The sequence below is a fragment of the Anguilla anguilla genome, chromosome 1 (genome assembly GCF_013347855.1).
Source record: "Anguilla anguilla isolate fAngAng1 chromosome 1, fAngAng1.pri, whole genome shotgun sequence".
Lineage (NCBI taxonomy): Eukaryota > Metazoa > Chordata > Actinopteri > Anguilliformes > Anguillidae > Anguilla > Anguilla anguilla.
In genome coordinates this window covers 41,485,560-41,500,692 of record NC_049201.1, presented here as the reverse complement: position 1 = coordinate 41,500,692, position 15,133 = coordinate 41,485,560, and the positions used below count along the sequence as shown (strand labels likewise).

The following is a 15,133-nucleotide window of genomic DNA, read 5'->3' as shown; positions in this document are numbered from 1 at the left end:
TGTTCAGTAATAATAACAATATACAATGGTGCAAAATGTGAGTGGTGAAATGGCTAATCGTGTAAATGGTCTTCCCGAAACATTGCACTTCTCTATTTGTATACGAGGAAAAACCCTGAGCCAAATAAAGACACAATCATGACAAAACAGTACAGCAATGATCCTGCTTGCGCTATCTCTGTAAGCATATCACACCGGGTTAACCTTTGTTCCTGAGACACAAACTTGTTCCCCACGACATCAGCTTTCCAACAATACAAAACCTAATTGCACCATATTATGGAGAACAGAAGTTTTACATAATGATGGTTCAGTTGGATGGTTTGCAACGGTCTCTTTGTCACACTTGCTGCCTCTCTGTTTTTTTTTTTTTTGTTTTTTTTTTGGGGAGGTCTGATAAGGAGCTCACTTCTGTAAACCGCCTTATAGTTTCCCCCCCTCTGGTACCATGGAACACTGAGAAGTCCAGGAGTCCAAGCACCAACAGAAGTGTTCAAGGCTGTGTGTAGCCTGCATAAATACAATTGTGTATCTTGCTACGGCACTAGTGTATAGGTGAGTGACTACGGGGTGCAGATATGCTGTGTTCTTAGGACCCTGAAACTGCTAGTAACAGTCTGAAAGGAATGCCAGGTTAAAGTGAATCCAGTTTATTTTACAGTATGCGCAAAGATGATAAGAAACAGATGCAAAAGTGTGTAGTGAGATGGCTATATGCATATGTGTAGGTGGTCATATTGATGAGTCTCCCCAAACTATTGCACCTTACTTTCACATGATCTGAAAGTAATTTCTGGCAATAGCAGAGATAGAGATCTTGCACTGTGAGAATGCCATCATGTTTTTCAGACCCGAGACAAAACCAGCATGTGCCCTAGGGCTCGTCCGGGATTTGAACCCTGGACCACCATCAAAGACAATTTGTTCCTCATGACATCGGCTTTCCAACAATACAAAACATGATTACACTGTATTATGGAGAATCTAAGCTTTGCATAATGCTGATCCAATTGGATGTTTTGCAACTGAGCAATGTCTCTTTATCACACTTGTTGACTCCATCACAGTAAACATTCTGTTTTCTTTTGGAGGTCTGATAAGGACCACACTTATGTAAACTTCCTTACAGCACCATCCTGTATTGTTGTCAGTGTTTTGAGTTGATTAATAAAGATGAGACAGAAATTAGTGTTTTGTTTATATGATATTCGTTATATCTGTAGGTACAACAAATTATACATAGGACTTAATATATAAAATGTATTATCCTTTTGTTTTGTGTCATTCCTGACCTGATAATATTTTATTTTGTAATTTTTGTGCGTAATCTGCACCTCCAGGCCTAATGTGTCCTAGCTGATTATCTGTAAAATTATTTCTTCAATGGTATTATTAAGAGCCAAGTTTATGCTTATTGACAGGACATGAAGAAATATGAATGCTGAGAATTATGTTTGAACACAATCACTGTTTTACTTCAACACACCGTTTTCCTGAGAACCAGACTAATCCGCCACAACATGTGATGTTATGTTGACAGCCATTAAAGTTAGAAAAAATTCTTAAGATTATTCCCAGAACAAAGAGGTGCACATGTCAGTGATCCCTTTGAGGATGATATAATTTGTCAGTGTGACTGGGTGAATGGAGGTCCTATGAAGGCCTGCTCTGCCTAATTCTTACATTTTTCCATTTGTAAATGTGACAGGGTGAATCAGGTCCTCTGACAGCCAGTGCTGACTCATTTTTAAGAATGCATGGGTGAATCACATCTGAACTGGTAGCTGACATTAAGCTGAAAACAAAATCAGCAGGTCCTGTGTCTCACAAGGGCAAGGGCAATCCCTGATGTGGAGGTTATTCACCACAACAACAACAACAACAATAATAATAATAATAATAATAATAACAATTTTTTCATAAAAACTTGCTCTCAGCCCCCAAGCTGAAACTGATCTGGATCTGCTACTGTGCTGTAGTCTGAAAGGTTGGAAACTAAAATTTCCACACATTCATGCCAAGAGACTGAATCAGACTAACTGGTGTAGTCTGCACTATAGACTGTCAGAGCTGTTATGGTGTGATCTTTAATGGTGAGTGTGGTATGAGAAGTGAGAACTGAGAACTGCCACAGCCTAGACGGCATTCTGGACCATTGGGACCACAGACAGCAGTGGCCTCACATGCAAACACAGCTTAGGTTGATTGGTATCAGCTGCTTGTTATAAGTTATGCTAGTCCACAAACTTGCCACCGTAAGTACAGAATACTTCCACCCAGTGGGTGTCAGACCAACAACCAATACAGGATAACTGGCAAGAGGGGATTCTCCAGTACCCCATGACCACACCAGCCAGGAAGTAAGGATAAAATACAAAATTGCATTTAGAAGGCTTTAAAAATTAAAAATTATGTTAATAGCTACCCAGTGTACGACTAGCAAATAAACATTCACATAATAAAAGTAAACATTTTAATGTTTTTTTTTTACTAGCTGTACACTGTACTTACTGTGACAACAAGTTTGTGGACTATCATAACTCATAACAAGCAGGTGATTATCTAAACTGTGCTAACATGCATAAATGTATGCATAACACATATATTTTTATTTGTTTATTAAATGCTTTAAAAAAATAAGAATGTATGTTTTCAAAAATAAATTCTTGATGTTCAATTACAAATGATGTTTAATAATTTTCATCCATATATGTTAATCATATCAACCATAATCTGCCACAAATGCTCTTGCATTATCTCTCCCCAGGGAAAACCAAATTAGAACCAAATTCCTTCACTTTAGATGCAACCAGTACAGTACAGTAAAATAATATACAAAATATATCCTGTTGTACAAGTCTGAGGGCTCCCCACTACTGAGACACAGGTGTAAACTGAGCACACCCATTTCAAAGTGTCCAAGGACACCAGAATACATACATAACGCGGTATGGCTTGTCTGTCGGCGGTTGGCCACATTCTATGTACCATACACCAAATCAAATCTATTGGTTGTCTCATCTCTGCCAATGGCTCGCTATATCATTGTTATGCTGATGGTACTCAAAATTGGTCTCTTCTTCCCTCCATCTAACTAACCAATCTCCTCACCTCTTTGCTTGCAAAAATTTAATATGTCATTTATTAAGTAATTATATACGAAAAAAGTTTGCACAGTTGCAGCTTATTTTAGCGGAATATGTTCAACAGCATGAATAGCTGAATTTGATAAATAGCAAATAATAACAATAAAAAATAGTAATAATAATATATTTTTTATAATAGCTATTGACAAACGGTATTAGAAAAATGATTTGTAATTAATGATTGGTTTCACAAATCACTAAAAACTTGTGAAATGTTTTATTTCTGGGTCCTCTTCTTCCAGATTATGAGGACATATTATTATGTCACCATAACCCTTGAATCTGCAGTGTAACTAATAACGCGTACTCGATTAGTATTAATCCAGCATAGCTACTGTATCTGTATGTAGCCCATAGCTAGAGTTACCTCCAATAAACGCTCAAAAATTCACAAATCATGATATGCCGAATGCTATTTTTTTCTCCAAATATTTGATCGAAGTTACGTTATAAATGACTGAATTTGAATATCGACCAGCAAATCTTAACAGCGTAAACCACAATAGCACGTGAAATCTATGCCGTGAAGCATCAAAACGTCGACGTCGCCTGATGTTTATAAAGCTATCCAGGAAGTTAACTCCCGCTGTTATTCGGGAGTGCAACTCCCTTTTACGTACGGTGCCTTTTTACTTCCTAACGTCAACTAGCTGGATTTTTCGAGGCGAAATGGCCACGTTCATTTCGGTCCCATTAAAAAAGTCTGAGGATGTGGATCTGGTGAAACCATTGTCAAAATTTATCACGTCAATTTATGCCGTAAGTGAAGACCAGACCGACTATATCCGTGCAGTGGATGAGTTGAACAAGTTGCGTAAAAGTGCTCTGGGGAGGCCGCTGGACAAACACGAGAGGTCCTTGGAGATTCTACTCAGGTGGGTCCTATCCGGAAATAAGAAACTTGTCAAAATACCCACTGTGAGACCACATGCAGACCGTGATAGGCTGCTACGCACGAGGTTTCAGTTTTCGTAAATGAACGAACTATCTTACCAACGTTAACACTGACAATCATATTAGCCATACGTTCGTGAAACTTTGTCCGAAAGCTATGTAACTGCTTGCTAAGGTAGTAACACTTTTAGTTTTCAAATTCTAATAATGGCTTTGAAGTAGATTACTTAACGTATCCTTTGCTACTTATCAGTGCTTAGACAGACAACGAAACTGCCCGATAAAATTAGAAACTTGTTCAGTAGCTAAGTCATGCTGACAGTGTCTCAATTTACCTGTCACCACAGTGGCTCGTTGGCTTGGGCTGTGCATGCATTTCGTCGTATCTGACAAATTTGAGAACTAATTTTTATCCATACAACTCAGCGCTCCTGATTTCAAGATAACTTTTAACTCAATGAGCGTGTTACGTGTATACTGTAATTTGATGTAGGCCAACCGAAAATCTTACTTAGCAAGCCAGCTAACGTACGCTTTTTTTGCGTGGTAACCTATGATTCTTATAGCTGGCATACAAAATTTTATTTGGGTTTTGGAGGACTGGTAAACCAGATACAGATCTTTCTCAGATTTTTGGTAAGATATGCTTCTGGTTCTGTGACAACGTTTCGTGCTACAGTTTGGGTAGACATGACATAACGACAAGTTCTTATAAACGAGGTTGTATAAGTACATTCCATGAAATATTCAGTTTCATTGTGAGGATATAGCAGTAAAAGCGATGCCAACTCGTCTGTGACGTGCGAGCCCAGCAGTTTACATCGCACTCAGATTTACCGTCACGGTGCCACAGTAGTACTTTCGAGTCTATCATACAGTAACTGACCTAATCCCAAATACCGTCTCTACAGAAGGCTCATGAGTTTTGTATATAATATTAACACTTAAATAAAAATTTGCTATGTGGCCTGTTTGCTGTCGGTAAAACACCAGTTTTAATTAACCGATGTGAATTCGCTTTGGGACAAGTTTGACTTTCAAGATGTCTGCGTGCGTAAATGAACTGCAATGTCAAAAGGCTTATAGTCATCGCCATGTGACAAATTTATTCGTCATTGCCATGTGAGAAAGAATATTATTTCACTGTCACCTCACCTACTTTTGCTTATGTTGTTCCAACTTGCATTAGCTCTTGCAGTATTGGAAGTTAGTCTCATCTTCACTTTCATTAAGTTATTCATAAATAACATACTATCTTGATGTTTAAGTATAACTAAACCCTGAAAGATGCATTTTTCTGGTTTTAATCCAGGCAATCAAGATATTAAATGTGTGCTGTGAACAAAATGTTACATTGAAGAAATGCAAAAACATTTAAAGGAAAGGAGAGAGGAAGGCAGGTGGACAGACAAATATCTCTCAGCCTTGTCCACACCCTCTCTCAACTTTGTCTGGCATAGGTCACACACAGCTGAATTCATGAGTCTAAAGACACAAACAGATGATTGGGTGTAGTAGTGAATGCCAGCATTGTGAAGCTTTGGCTGGCCAGCTTGCTGCCTGACCAAAAACAGTCTAACACTGTTGTGCGGAGTCATGGAAATAAGCCTCATGTCTGAATTATCTGCTGCTTGGGTCCCTTTAGTGCATGAAAGAATGCAGTGCTGCTGTATGACAAAAATGGTTCTGGCAGAATTTTTCATTTTCATATATATGGTACCTTTGCCTTAAGGTGTATCCATATTGAGAAGCTCCCTTGTTTGAAATTATTTTGTATTTTGTTGTTTTCCTAACCTTGTTAGGCCTGTTTTACTCTCATATCCCAGAATGCACTGCTCCACCTGTGCTCATTGCACTGGCTTCATGCTAGCTGGTATTTGGACAGTGAACAGTGTGACAGTGTTATAAGGATTGGGGTCATATGTCTGCCGCGCTTGTTCTCATTTGCTTTGGGGCAAGTGCTGTAATGACTATTACACAGCCAGAGCCAGTCCTACAGAAGGGATAGAAGTGCCTTAGTCTGCTGGAAGAAGTCAATTAAGGGGAACGGAAAATAAAGGAAAAATGGGTAGTGTGTTATAAAAGTTTGATGATAGTTTATGGATCTTGTGTGGTTTTGATATTTTGATACACATAGCCTACTTGTTTTGTGAAGTTTGGATTGTTGGATTGTCTGGACTGCAGCATTGCATGATGAGTTATATATATATATTTAATTTATACTTATTTTAATAACACTAAATATTTGGGGAACAAAACACAGTTGGCTGTCTGCATATTTTGTTTTAAACTTACTGTATGTATTTGATCTCATACAAAAATTGAAGCTGAAAAAAATTTAGTTTGTACTAGCCTAGAAGATAGCTCTTATTATGCAAGGCAATTATGGCATTTTATAAGTTTTTTTTTTTAATTATAAAATGCAATAATGACAAAATTTTGATTAGTGACTTGTCATAACACTGTAATGTAAATAGTTTCATATGAGAAAATGTTCATTTAATAATATGAACTTGTCAAAATGAACTTAATGCTGTTTGTTATTAAAAGGCATGCATGTTTTAAATTAGTGTTAAAAGGTTTTAAAATGTGAATACGAATACAAGTACAAATATAAATCAATGCTGTGATTTCCTTCACACCACAGTCTGGTAAACATTTAGTATATTGTACAAACTGAGTAAAGGTAATATATGCCTACATGTATATTTATTTTAAGGTTAGCATTGGTTTTGTATGCAATAACAAGACGTTTTGCCAGTAAGTCATTTTCCCAGTCATTTTGTGTTACCACGGTTTGCATTTCAGTAGTATCTCATGTCTTACCTTCCTCTCTGCATGTTCTGGTCTCTGACCTTACTGGTGGCAAAGAAAGATTCCGTCAGGTTTACTATAGCCTACTTGCAATCAGTGACTTTAGATTGCTCCCTACCTAGATTAGCTTGTTTTGCAGGACAAGTGCAAACTGCAGAAGTGCAAACTGGATTAGAAAGAAATCATGTTAGATAATACAACACAAACCTATAAAACGGATAACTGAAAATAAATTATGGTGTGTTTAAAAAGCATTAGAAATATTGCTAAATGTGTATGCTGTATCTAGCTAGTTGGATTTATGGCCACGTTTAAATTAAATTTAACAGTGCTCCTACCATTTTCTCACAGAGTGACCAAGTCACAGAAAGGCTGTGGAATGGAGCCGCATGAGGAGTGTTTGCATTCTCAATGTGGATGGCAGGCGGACATAGGCTACATAAGCTCCCATAGGCTACACCAGCTCTCATAGGCAAATATTGTTTTCTATAAGTAGGATGCATGGGCCTCAAGCGATGTGTATATAGAGTGCCATGAAAAAGTGTTTGCCCCATTTTTAAATAAAGGAAAATGATTTCATTAAATAAATGAAATTATTAAAAAATGTCTATTGTGTTTCCCTTTGTCTAGTATTACATTTTGTCTAAAGATCTGAAACCATTCAGCGTGACAGATATGCAGTAATAGAGGGAATCAGGAAGGGACCAAAACTTTTTCTCGGGACTGTAACATAAGCTAATAACTCAGATATGTGTTCTATTGCAGTTTCCTCTGTGGCATAGAAACCCATGATACATTAATGATAGTTTGATCATTGTTGTCACTGTATCACTAAATCCTAATCGCTGAAATTTTCTTTAACATGAAGGTACATACAAAAGCCTGCATAAAGCTGGAGAGGTGGTGCTGTATCTTGAATTCTGCTTAGTATTAGGTTTTATGGCCATTCCCTCTTTTGTCTTGTCATTCTCAAAGTATTCTAGGGACTGGACTAGTGATGTGAGAAAGATTTAACTGATTTTCAACTAGGACAACAAAATGTTTTGGTAAAGTAGTACCTATTTAAAATGTTTAAAGACAGCTACTTATTTGTGCTTTGAAGGGTCACATGGAGATTGGGAATCAAGCATCTATGTATCTCTCTTTTTCCTTACAGAGGGATTGCCCCACACTCATGAAAAAGTGGGTAACAAGTGTAGAATATTTCTCTGCTGAGAAACTGCCACTGTGTTTAGTATACCTGCAGAACTAGAAGGTGCTGCAGTGTATAAATTTCCTTTTTTTGTTTTGCTACATTATATTGCATTATATTTCAGGCATTTAGCTGATGCTTTTATCCAGAGTGACTTGACAATGAGTGCAAACAAAGTAAAGGCCTAGATTTGAAAATCACCAACATCCCAAGTAGCAATGAATGAAAAGTGTAATGGTTGGGCCATAACACCCCAGCGATGGGTACTCCTTTATCCCTGGAATTAACATGTGGAAAGGAAGATAGAGAAATTATGTTTTGGGTTAGGGGAATATAGGGTAGATGGAGGAAGATGTGGAAGAGGGGAATGGGAATCAGGGTGGAGGGGGGGGAGTATTTCCTGAAGCGATGGGTATTCACCAGAGACGGCAGAGTGTAGACAACTGGTTGGGGTGTTGGGTTGGACCATGGTCTAGAGGTGTGGAGGTACAGTTCCTTTAGCAGCCTTGCATGCCAATATCAGAGCTTTGAATTTGATGTGTACAGCCATTGGAAGCCAGTGGTGGGAATGCACGATGAGGGTGGAATTGGGAAAATTTGGGGAGGTTGAAAACGAGGTGAGCTGTGGTGTTATGGACTGGGGAGGGTGCTATGGGAACCCGGCCAGGAGGGAGTGGCAGTAGTCCCGGTGGGAGTTGACTCGCGCTTGAACCAGGAACTGGACAGCTTCTTTACTGAGGAAGGATCTTTTGATTCAGTTGATTCAGTTGTAGAATGCAAACCTGCAGGATCACATTATGGCAGGCCATGGAGGCCATGTAAACCACATCTGCAATCTGGGCAGGACTCACTGAGGTGTTTTCAGTGGAGATTGAGAGGTCGTGCAGAGCGCAGGATTTTCCAGGGGAAAAAAGCAGCTCAGTGTTGTCACCTGAGTGTCAGGTGATGGGAAAGAGAGAGTTGAATGTCATCAGCATAAGCAATGGTAGAAGTTGTAAGATGTGATGACTGATCCAAGCCATCTGGTGTAGAGGAAGAAGAGGAGAGGGCTCAGGACAGAGCCCTGGGGAACCCCTGTTGACAGGGTCTGTGGTGAAGACAGAGACACCCGTCATGATACCTGATAAGTATGGCCTGACAGGTAGGACTAGAGAGAACTATGAGAGCCCAGGCCCAGAGATTCCCAGGTTCTTTTGCGAGAGAAATTTAGAAAGTTGTTTGGAAACAGTGCATGTAGGTACTTTGGAAAGAAAAGGAGTGATAATAGTCATTTTTGAAATGACATGGATCGAGGGAAGGCTTCTTGAGAAGAGCAGTAACTCCAGGAGGTAGGAGGTAGTTGGAACACAGCCAGATACAAGGGAGAAGTGGATGATGGTGGTGAGGAGAGGAAGGAAGCCGGGAGCAATAGTCTGGAGGAGGGAGGAAGGAATCATGTCAAGAGGGCAGGTAATAGGTTGACAAATTTTAGGACTTCATCAGGGGAAATAGGAGGGAGACATTTATCCGCAGTCAGAAGGGTTTGAACAATTGGTTTGCAGGAGGGCTAGGAAGAAGAGCCACCATTGTGCCACCTTCTCTGCGCTGCCTTCATTGATAATTTTGCAAGTTTTCACACAGACATGGAACTTGTTCAGTATACCTCTTGCTCAGTTTACCACTAAGGGCTACTGTTGACAACAGCATATTAACTGTTAAAAGGGCGTAACCACACAATAAAATATATTTTGTCAAAATTTTTGTCGTTCGAAAGTTTAACATATTCGTTTGGTGTGTCTAGTTGTATTTGTATTCACTAGTTGGGATTTGGATTTATGTGTTATGTTTCAATTTAATAGGTTGACATTTAAATACATGTCTAGGTTGTATTTTATTAAGTGACCGTTGCTGTTGCATAATGTTGTCTCATTAAAAAATATGTTTAGAAGTGAAATGTAATAAGATGAAATGGGAACTTTATGGTTGCATGAAGGTGAACGAATAAATAAGTATAGTAGGCTATGTGTTTGAACTCTAAGGATTAGGAAAGGAATCTTTCACAGCACAAATTAAGGAGATATAATGTCCTGTCTCCCTTTTCCTGGATAGTCTTACTGGCAGGGGTTAAATTGGGATTTGGGAGGTGGGTGGACCCTGAGATCTGGTGGGAGGTGGGTGAAAAAAGGTACAAACCAATGAATGTCTCAGCTCAAAATAGTTGTATCTCTAATGTATTGTGCACATAACTGTAATTCAGGAAAACAATGTTTTAAAAAGAATGTATACTATTGATGCAAACTTTTACATAAAATATTTCAAGTTTCTTGAGTGTCATTAATGCTGAGAATTTTTTTACCCACAAAAATAATCGGTCATCCTCCTCTTTTGTCCTCCCTTTCTTCCTCGTTTATCCATCTTTCTTAAACTGTCGAACTGAAACAAAATAAAACGTTATGTATGTGGGAAATATTCAATCCTAGGTTAGCTGATATAGTTCTGACCAGCAACCTGCTGATTTTGCTCAAGCAATCAAAGTTGCTGTTAATAATAGCCGGCATTCGTGGGGGCTGTTTATTCATCTCTCTTTATGTTGCATAGATGAAATTACATGTTAATGAAATTACCTACCGCGTCCACTTCCCAACAATCAAGACAATCAACAATATTTTTCTTTCTGTGCCTGTCTATATAAACGACTGTTCCTCCTGAGTTTTTTTTCTTCGGATTTTTGATTGGTTGAGCGAGTAACTGGCTAGAGGGAACACATGGACTGGAGCATACGAAAAATGCTGGACTGGATTGTCATAGTTATTTGTAAAACTGCCGGTCAGAATTATTTATTTATTTACCAAAGGTGGGTGGATGCCATCCACCCCAAATTTAACCCCTGCTTACTGGCATGTTGTGGTGACACCAGTAATGACCACATCACCAGTGTTCTACACACTGAGAGGGAATGAACTGGCCCTCTAATTGCCCTGAATTCCTCCCGCAAACCAAGCCCTGCCACATAAGTACTAATATATAGTGAAATGTGACTCAACATAGTTGTTGATTATTAAGTTTGAGCTGTGCATGTGACAGTGCATTACTTCAGATATAATTTCATCGTCAACTTATCATATAAAAAACACTTTTTATTTAGTTGTGTACAGAAAAGTAAATTAATTTTGTGGTTATCCACCAGAGCCAAGGCAACTGCAACAATCAACATTTTGCTTGCTTAATTATTGTAATACCTGCAGGTAAGTGCACTATCTGAAGAAACTCAAATTCAATCTTCTGGCTTTTTTAATGTGTCAAGTTATTTATGATATGAGCATGGACTGTTCTTTTGTCTTCCAGGTACTATGATCAGCTTTGTGCTGCTGAACCAAAATTCCCCTTCTCAGAAAACCAGGTATTGGATATTTTCTAAAAACAAAAAAGACATTAGAAAAATATGTTGACTGCACATATTTCACATTCATGTTTGTTTCTCCTGACCAAATACAAACAGAAATCATTTACAGTGATTTACAGTTTAGGGGTCAATGACGGATATCCAATAAGGAATTCAAAGGGGTAACATGTACAATGGATTTATCATTAACAAAATTGGTTGAACATCAGTATTTATATTGGATGAAATTTTAATTGAAAATACAATTAATATATTATATCATACAGTGTGTTATACATGTAGAATGTTTTGTAAATTACAATATAATCAAATTTTGTGCCTATCACAAGATTGCAAATTTTGTAAAAAAAAAAAAAAAAAAAGAACTTTCATATTGACTGAAACGTCTTTCTGTACTTCGTCAACAAAACACTATATTGAAGAACACAATATATAGGGTTAGACCATATGGCTGGCGTACACTGAATGACAGTGTCCCAAGTATTTGGACAGTGACACAATTTTTGTTGTTTTGGCTCTATTATAGCACATTGGATTTGAAATGAAACAATGAATATGAGGTTAAACTGTATGCAGTCATCTCTGATTTGCTGTATTTATATCCATGTCCTGTTTCAATAAAATCCCCCCCCCCCCATTTTAGGGGACCATAAGTAATTGGACAAATTAAATAAAGACATATTTGGCCCTTGGTTGCAAATACTTTGGTATAGATCAATACTCTTTTAATGTGCTTTTAAGCAAACTCTAATCTAGCTGTTCTGTTCTTGAGGCTTACAAGTGTTTTGCATCTTGGGGTGAACTCTGAGGTTATACTGGTATATACTTCTTTATGCTAGTCTTTGACACATCAATGCCTACATCCTAAGAAGTGTTCTTGATCTGTTCAATAGTTGAAAAGGTGTTTTCCTTTATACTTCCATCATCCCATACTGTGGTCTTTCCTGGACTACCAGGTTGTTCTCTACTGCTGATCTCACCAGCACATTCTTGCTTCTTAACAATGGATCAAACAGTTGATTTTGACACACCCAGTGTTTTGGCTATGTCTCTGATTGATTTATTCTGATTTCTGAGCCTCATGAAGGCCTACTTTACTGGCATTATCACTTATTTGGTCCTGATATTGGGAAACAACCACAACACACTTCAAATGCAAATGCCACATCTAGAATCAACTGTAGACCTTTTTGTTCATGAGCTAATGATGCAACAACACACGGTTGGCCAACAAATGGCTAAGCAGCCAACTGTCCCATTACTTCTGGTCCCCTAAAATGGGGTGGCCTATGTATAAAAAGGGTTGTAATTCCTCCACGGATCACCAGATATGGATGTACCGGTAAATACCCTCAAATTAAAGCTGACAGTCTGCACTTTAACATTATATTAATTGTTTCATTTCAAATCCAGTATGCTTGAGTGCAAAGCTTAAACAATAAATACTGGTCTCCCAGTATAAATGTCACTGTCTAAATACTTAGAGACCACACTGCATGATATAATCCCATGCCATTGACACATTTATGTTTATGTCTAAGAATAATTTATGTGTGTTACTGTACTGTGAGATCCTGTAAACCCACCTGTGAGCTAAATGTAGTTAGATGAGTCAGATTTTCCCTTGTCAGATTTTCAGGGTGCTATTGTTGAGGGGTGTCCCTAGGAAGGAGGGTCTGAACACATTTCAAAGACTAACAGAGAACTGTTACCCTGTTTTGCAGCTGTGCTTGACATTCACATGGAAAGATGCTTTTGATAAAGGATCTCTGTTTAGTGGCCCTGCTAAGCTGGGTAAGTATTTGTCCCATATGTTTGTCCTGCCACAGAGTAAACTGAATCACGTTATTAAGATTCTACTTAATTTCTTATGCAATTTTCAATTAATTTAAATGCATTTTAAACATTTATGTTGATTTCGCTACACCTGGCTGGCTGTGGTTTCTTCTCAGCACCTTTAGCTGCAGCTGGACCAGTATGCAAAAAAAATTAAAAGTATTTTAGATTGGCTCCAAACCTAGCTAACAGTAAAATAAACTGTCATGTAAAAGCTGCATAGAGGACATCCTTATAAAGGAGCTGAGACAAGCATAAGAGTGAATAAGAGTGAAACATAAGAGTAGATTTCAACATTTAATGATATTGCAAGTGTAGTGAAATAAGAATTAACGTGGAATATTATTCATTTAAAAAAATCTGAACTGTGCAAACAACATTTGTTCCCGAAAGGTGTAGATCTGTCTAATTGCTGTGACAGTGGCCAGCCACTGCTCTTAATGGCTACCACACCTGTTTTAAAGTGCTTCATGACTATACTTTTTCATTTTTACTCTTTTTACTCAAATAAATATTCTATAACTTTGATGCAGTTTTTTATTTATTTATTTATTTATTTTTTTACTTTGGAGCACATTTTACTCTGGAATTTGTGATACTGTCCCTCAGCTTAATTCAAAACTGAAGTCCACCAGCTCACTTTCTCAAAAATGCCATTGTGAGCCCACAGAAAATAAATATTTCTCTCTTGCTGTTTGATATGATTATGACTGCAAGGTAGCTGTGTAAAAACTGAATATGACGGATAGGATGTCTCTATAGTGTGTGGGTCCGAGCCAAAAGTTTTGTATCACCTGACTGTCACAGTAATTACCAGTAACGGCATTATCCTCATGCTTGATTCAAATCTGTTATAGTTGGTTTTATTTCAACATAGCAAAAAAATACATTTTAAAGATTAAATTTTCCCCACTTGCTATATATGAAAAGTTCATATGGAAAGCAATAACTGTGCTGCATATTTTTCATGATATGATTCATTTTTGGCAGTTTCTGAAAAAATTCAAGCTATATAGGTCTTGTCTCATTTGTATTGCTACACAGTACCAAATGGGACAGTGGTATCTTCTGTTTCATAGTAGGGATGTGATGAAAAAATATCTACACTCTTATCTACACTCATTTAAAATTAATATTCAAGTAGTCAATCCCGAGTTACTGTGAACAGTTAGTTTCCCTGATAAGCAAACCAACAGCATGATAACTAGGACATGGTGCTTATGTTCCTAATGCATGCTGTTTTAAAGTTGTGAGCCCCAGGCATTGATACTGATCGTTGTTGTTATTTATAGTTCTTAAATAGCTTGTTGCTTTGGTAGTTGTGGAGATTGGTTGTCTTGGTTCATACCATGGAAATTCAGAAGATTCTTACTATTCTTGTAGACAACCAGTACTGCTGACATTGATTTAAAATCCTGCTTAGTGTTGCTTTTGTCATAGTTGTCTATTGCTAATTTAGTCTTGATTTACAAGGAACGTAAGGACATGTAGACATTTTTTCATAAAAATGACACCAGATAATTATTTGATAAATAGACCGACATACAACGTAGAGATTTCAGGAAATTTGTCTGGTGATCCCCACATGTAATAATTGTGTGTGTGTGAGTGTGTTCAAAATCCATTTTTAGCTAAGCTACAGTTTGGGATTACACTGATTGAGCAAATGCTCTGCTGGCTGTTTTGCTTGTAGCATTTTTATTTGTCTCCTTTTTGTCACCTGACCGCTTTGTTCTCATAATTAAAAAAATGTGAAAAATGCAGAAGAGCCAGAGCCCCTGGTCCTAGAACAGTGCTGCAATACCGTGTCAGAACCGGACCCAGCCCTACAGGGAGTTGACAATACAGGCCAGTATTAGGCCTGTATTA

The 15,133-nt window shown here is 37.9% G+C and overlaps 1 protein-coding gene across 1 annotated transcript in view; it reads left to right on the top strand.

Moving 5' to 3' along the window:
- Positions 1-3,712: 3,712 nt before the first annotated feature.
- LOC118209191 (programmed cell death 6-interacting protein-like) overlaps positions 3,713-15,133 on the top strand; it is a 28,830-nt gene continuing 17,409 nt past the window's right edge. The window contains exons 1-3 of the mRNA XM_035384353.1: positions 3,713-4,021; positions 11,371-11,425; positions 13,153-13,222. Coding sequence (XP_035240244.1) covers positions 3,816-4,021; positions 11,371-11,425; positions 13,153-13,222 — 331 coding nt within the window. The 5' untranslated portion in view covers positions 3,713-3,815. The remainder of the gene's footprint in view (positions 4,022-11,370; positions 11,426-13,152; positions 13,223-15,133) is intronic.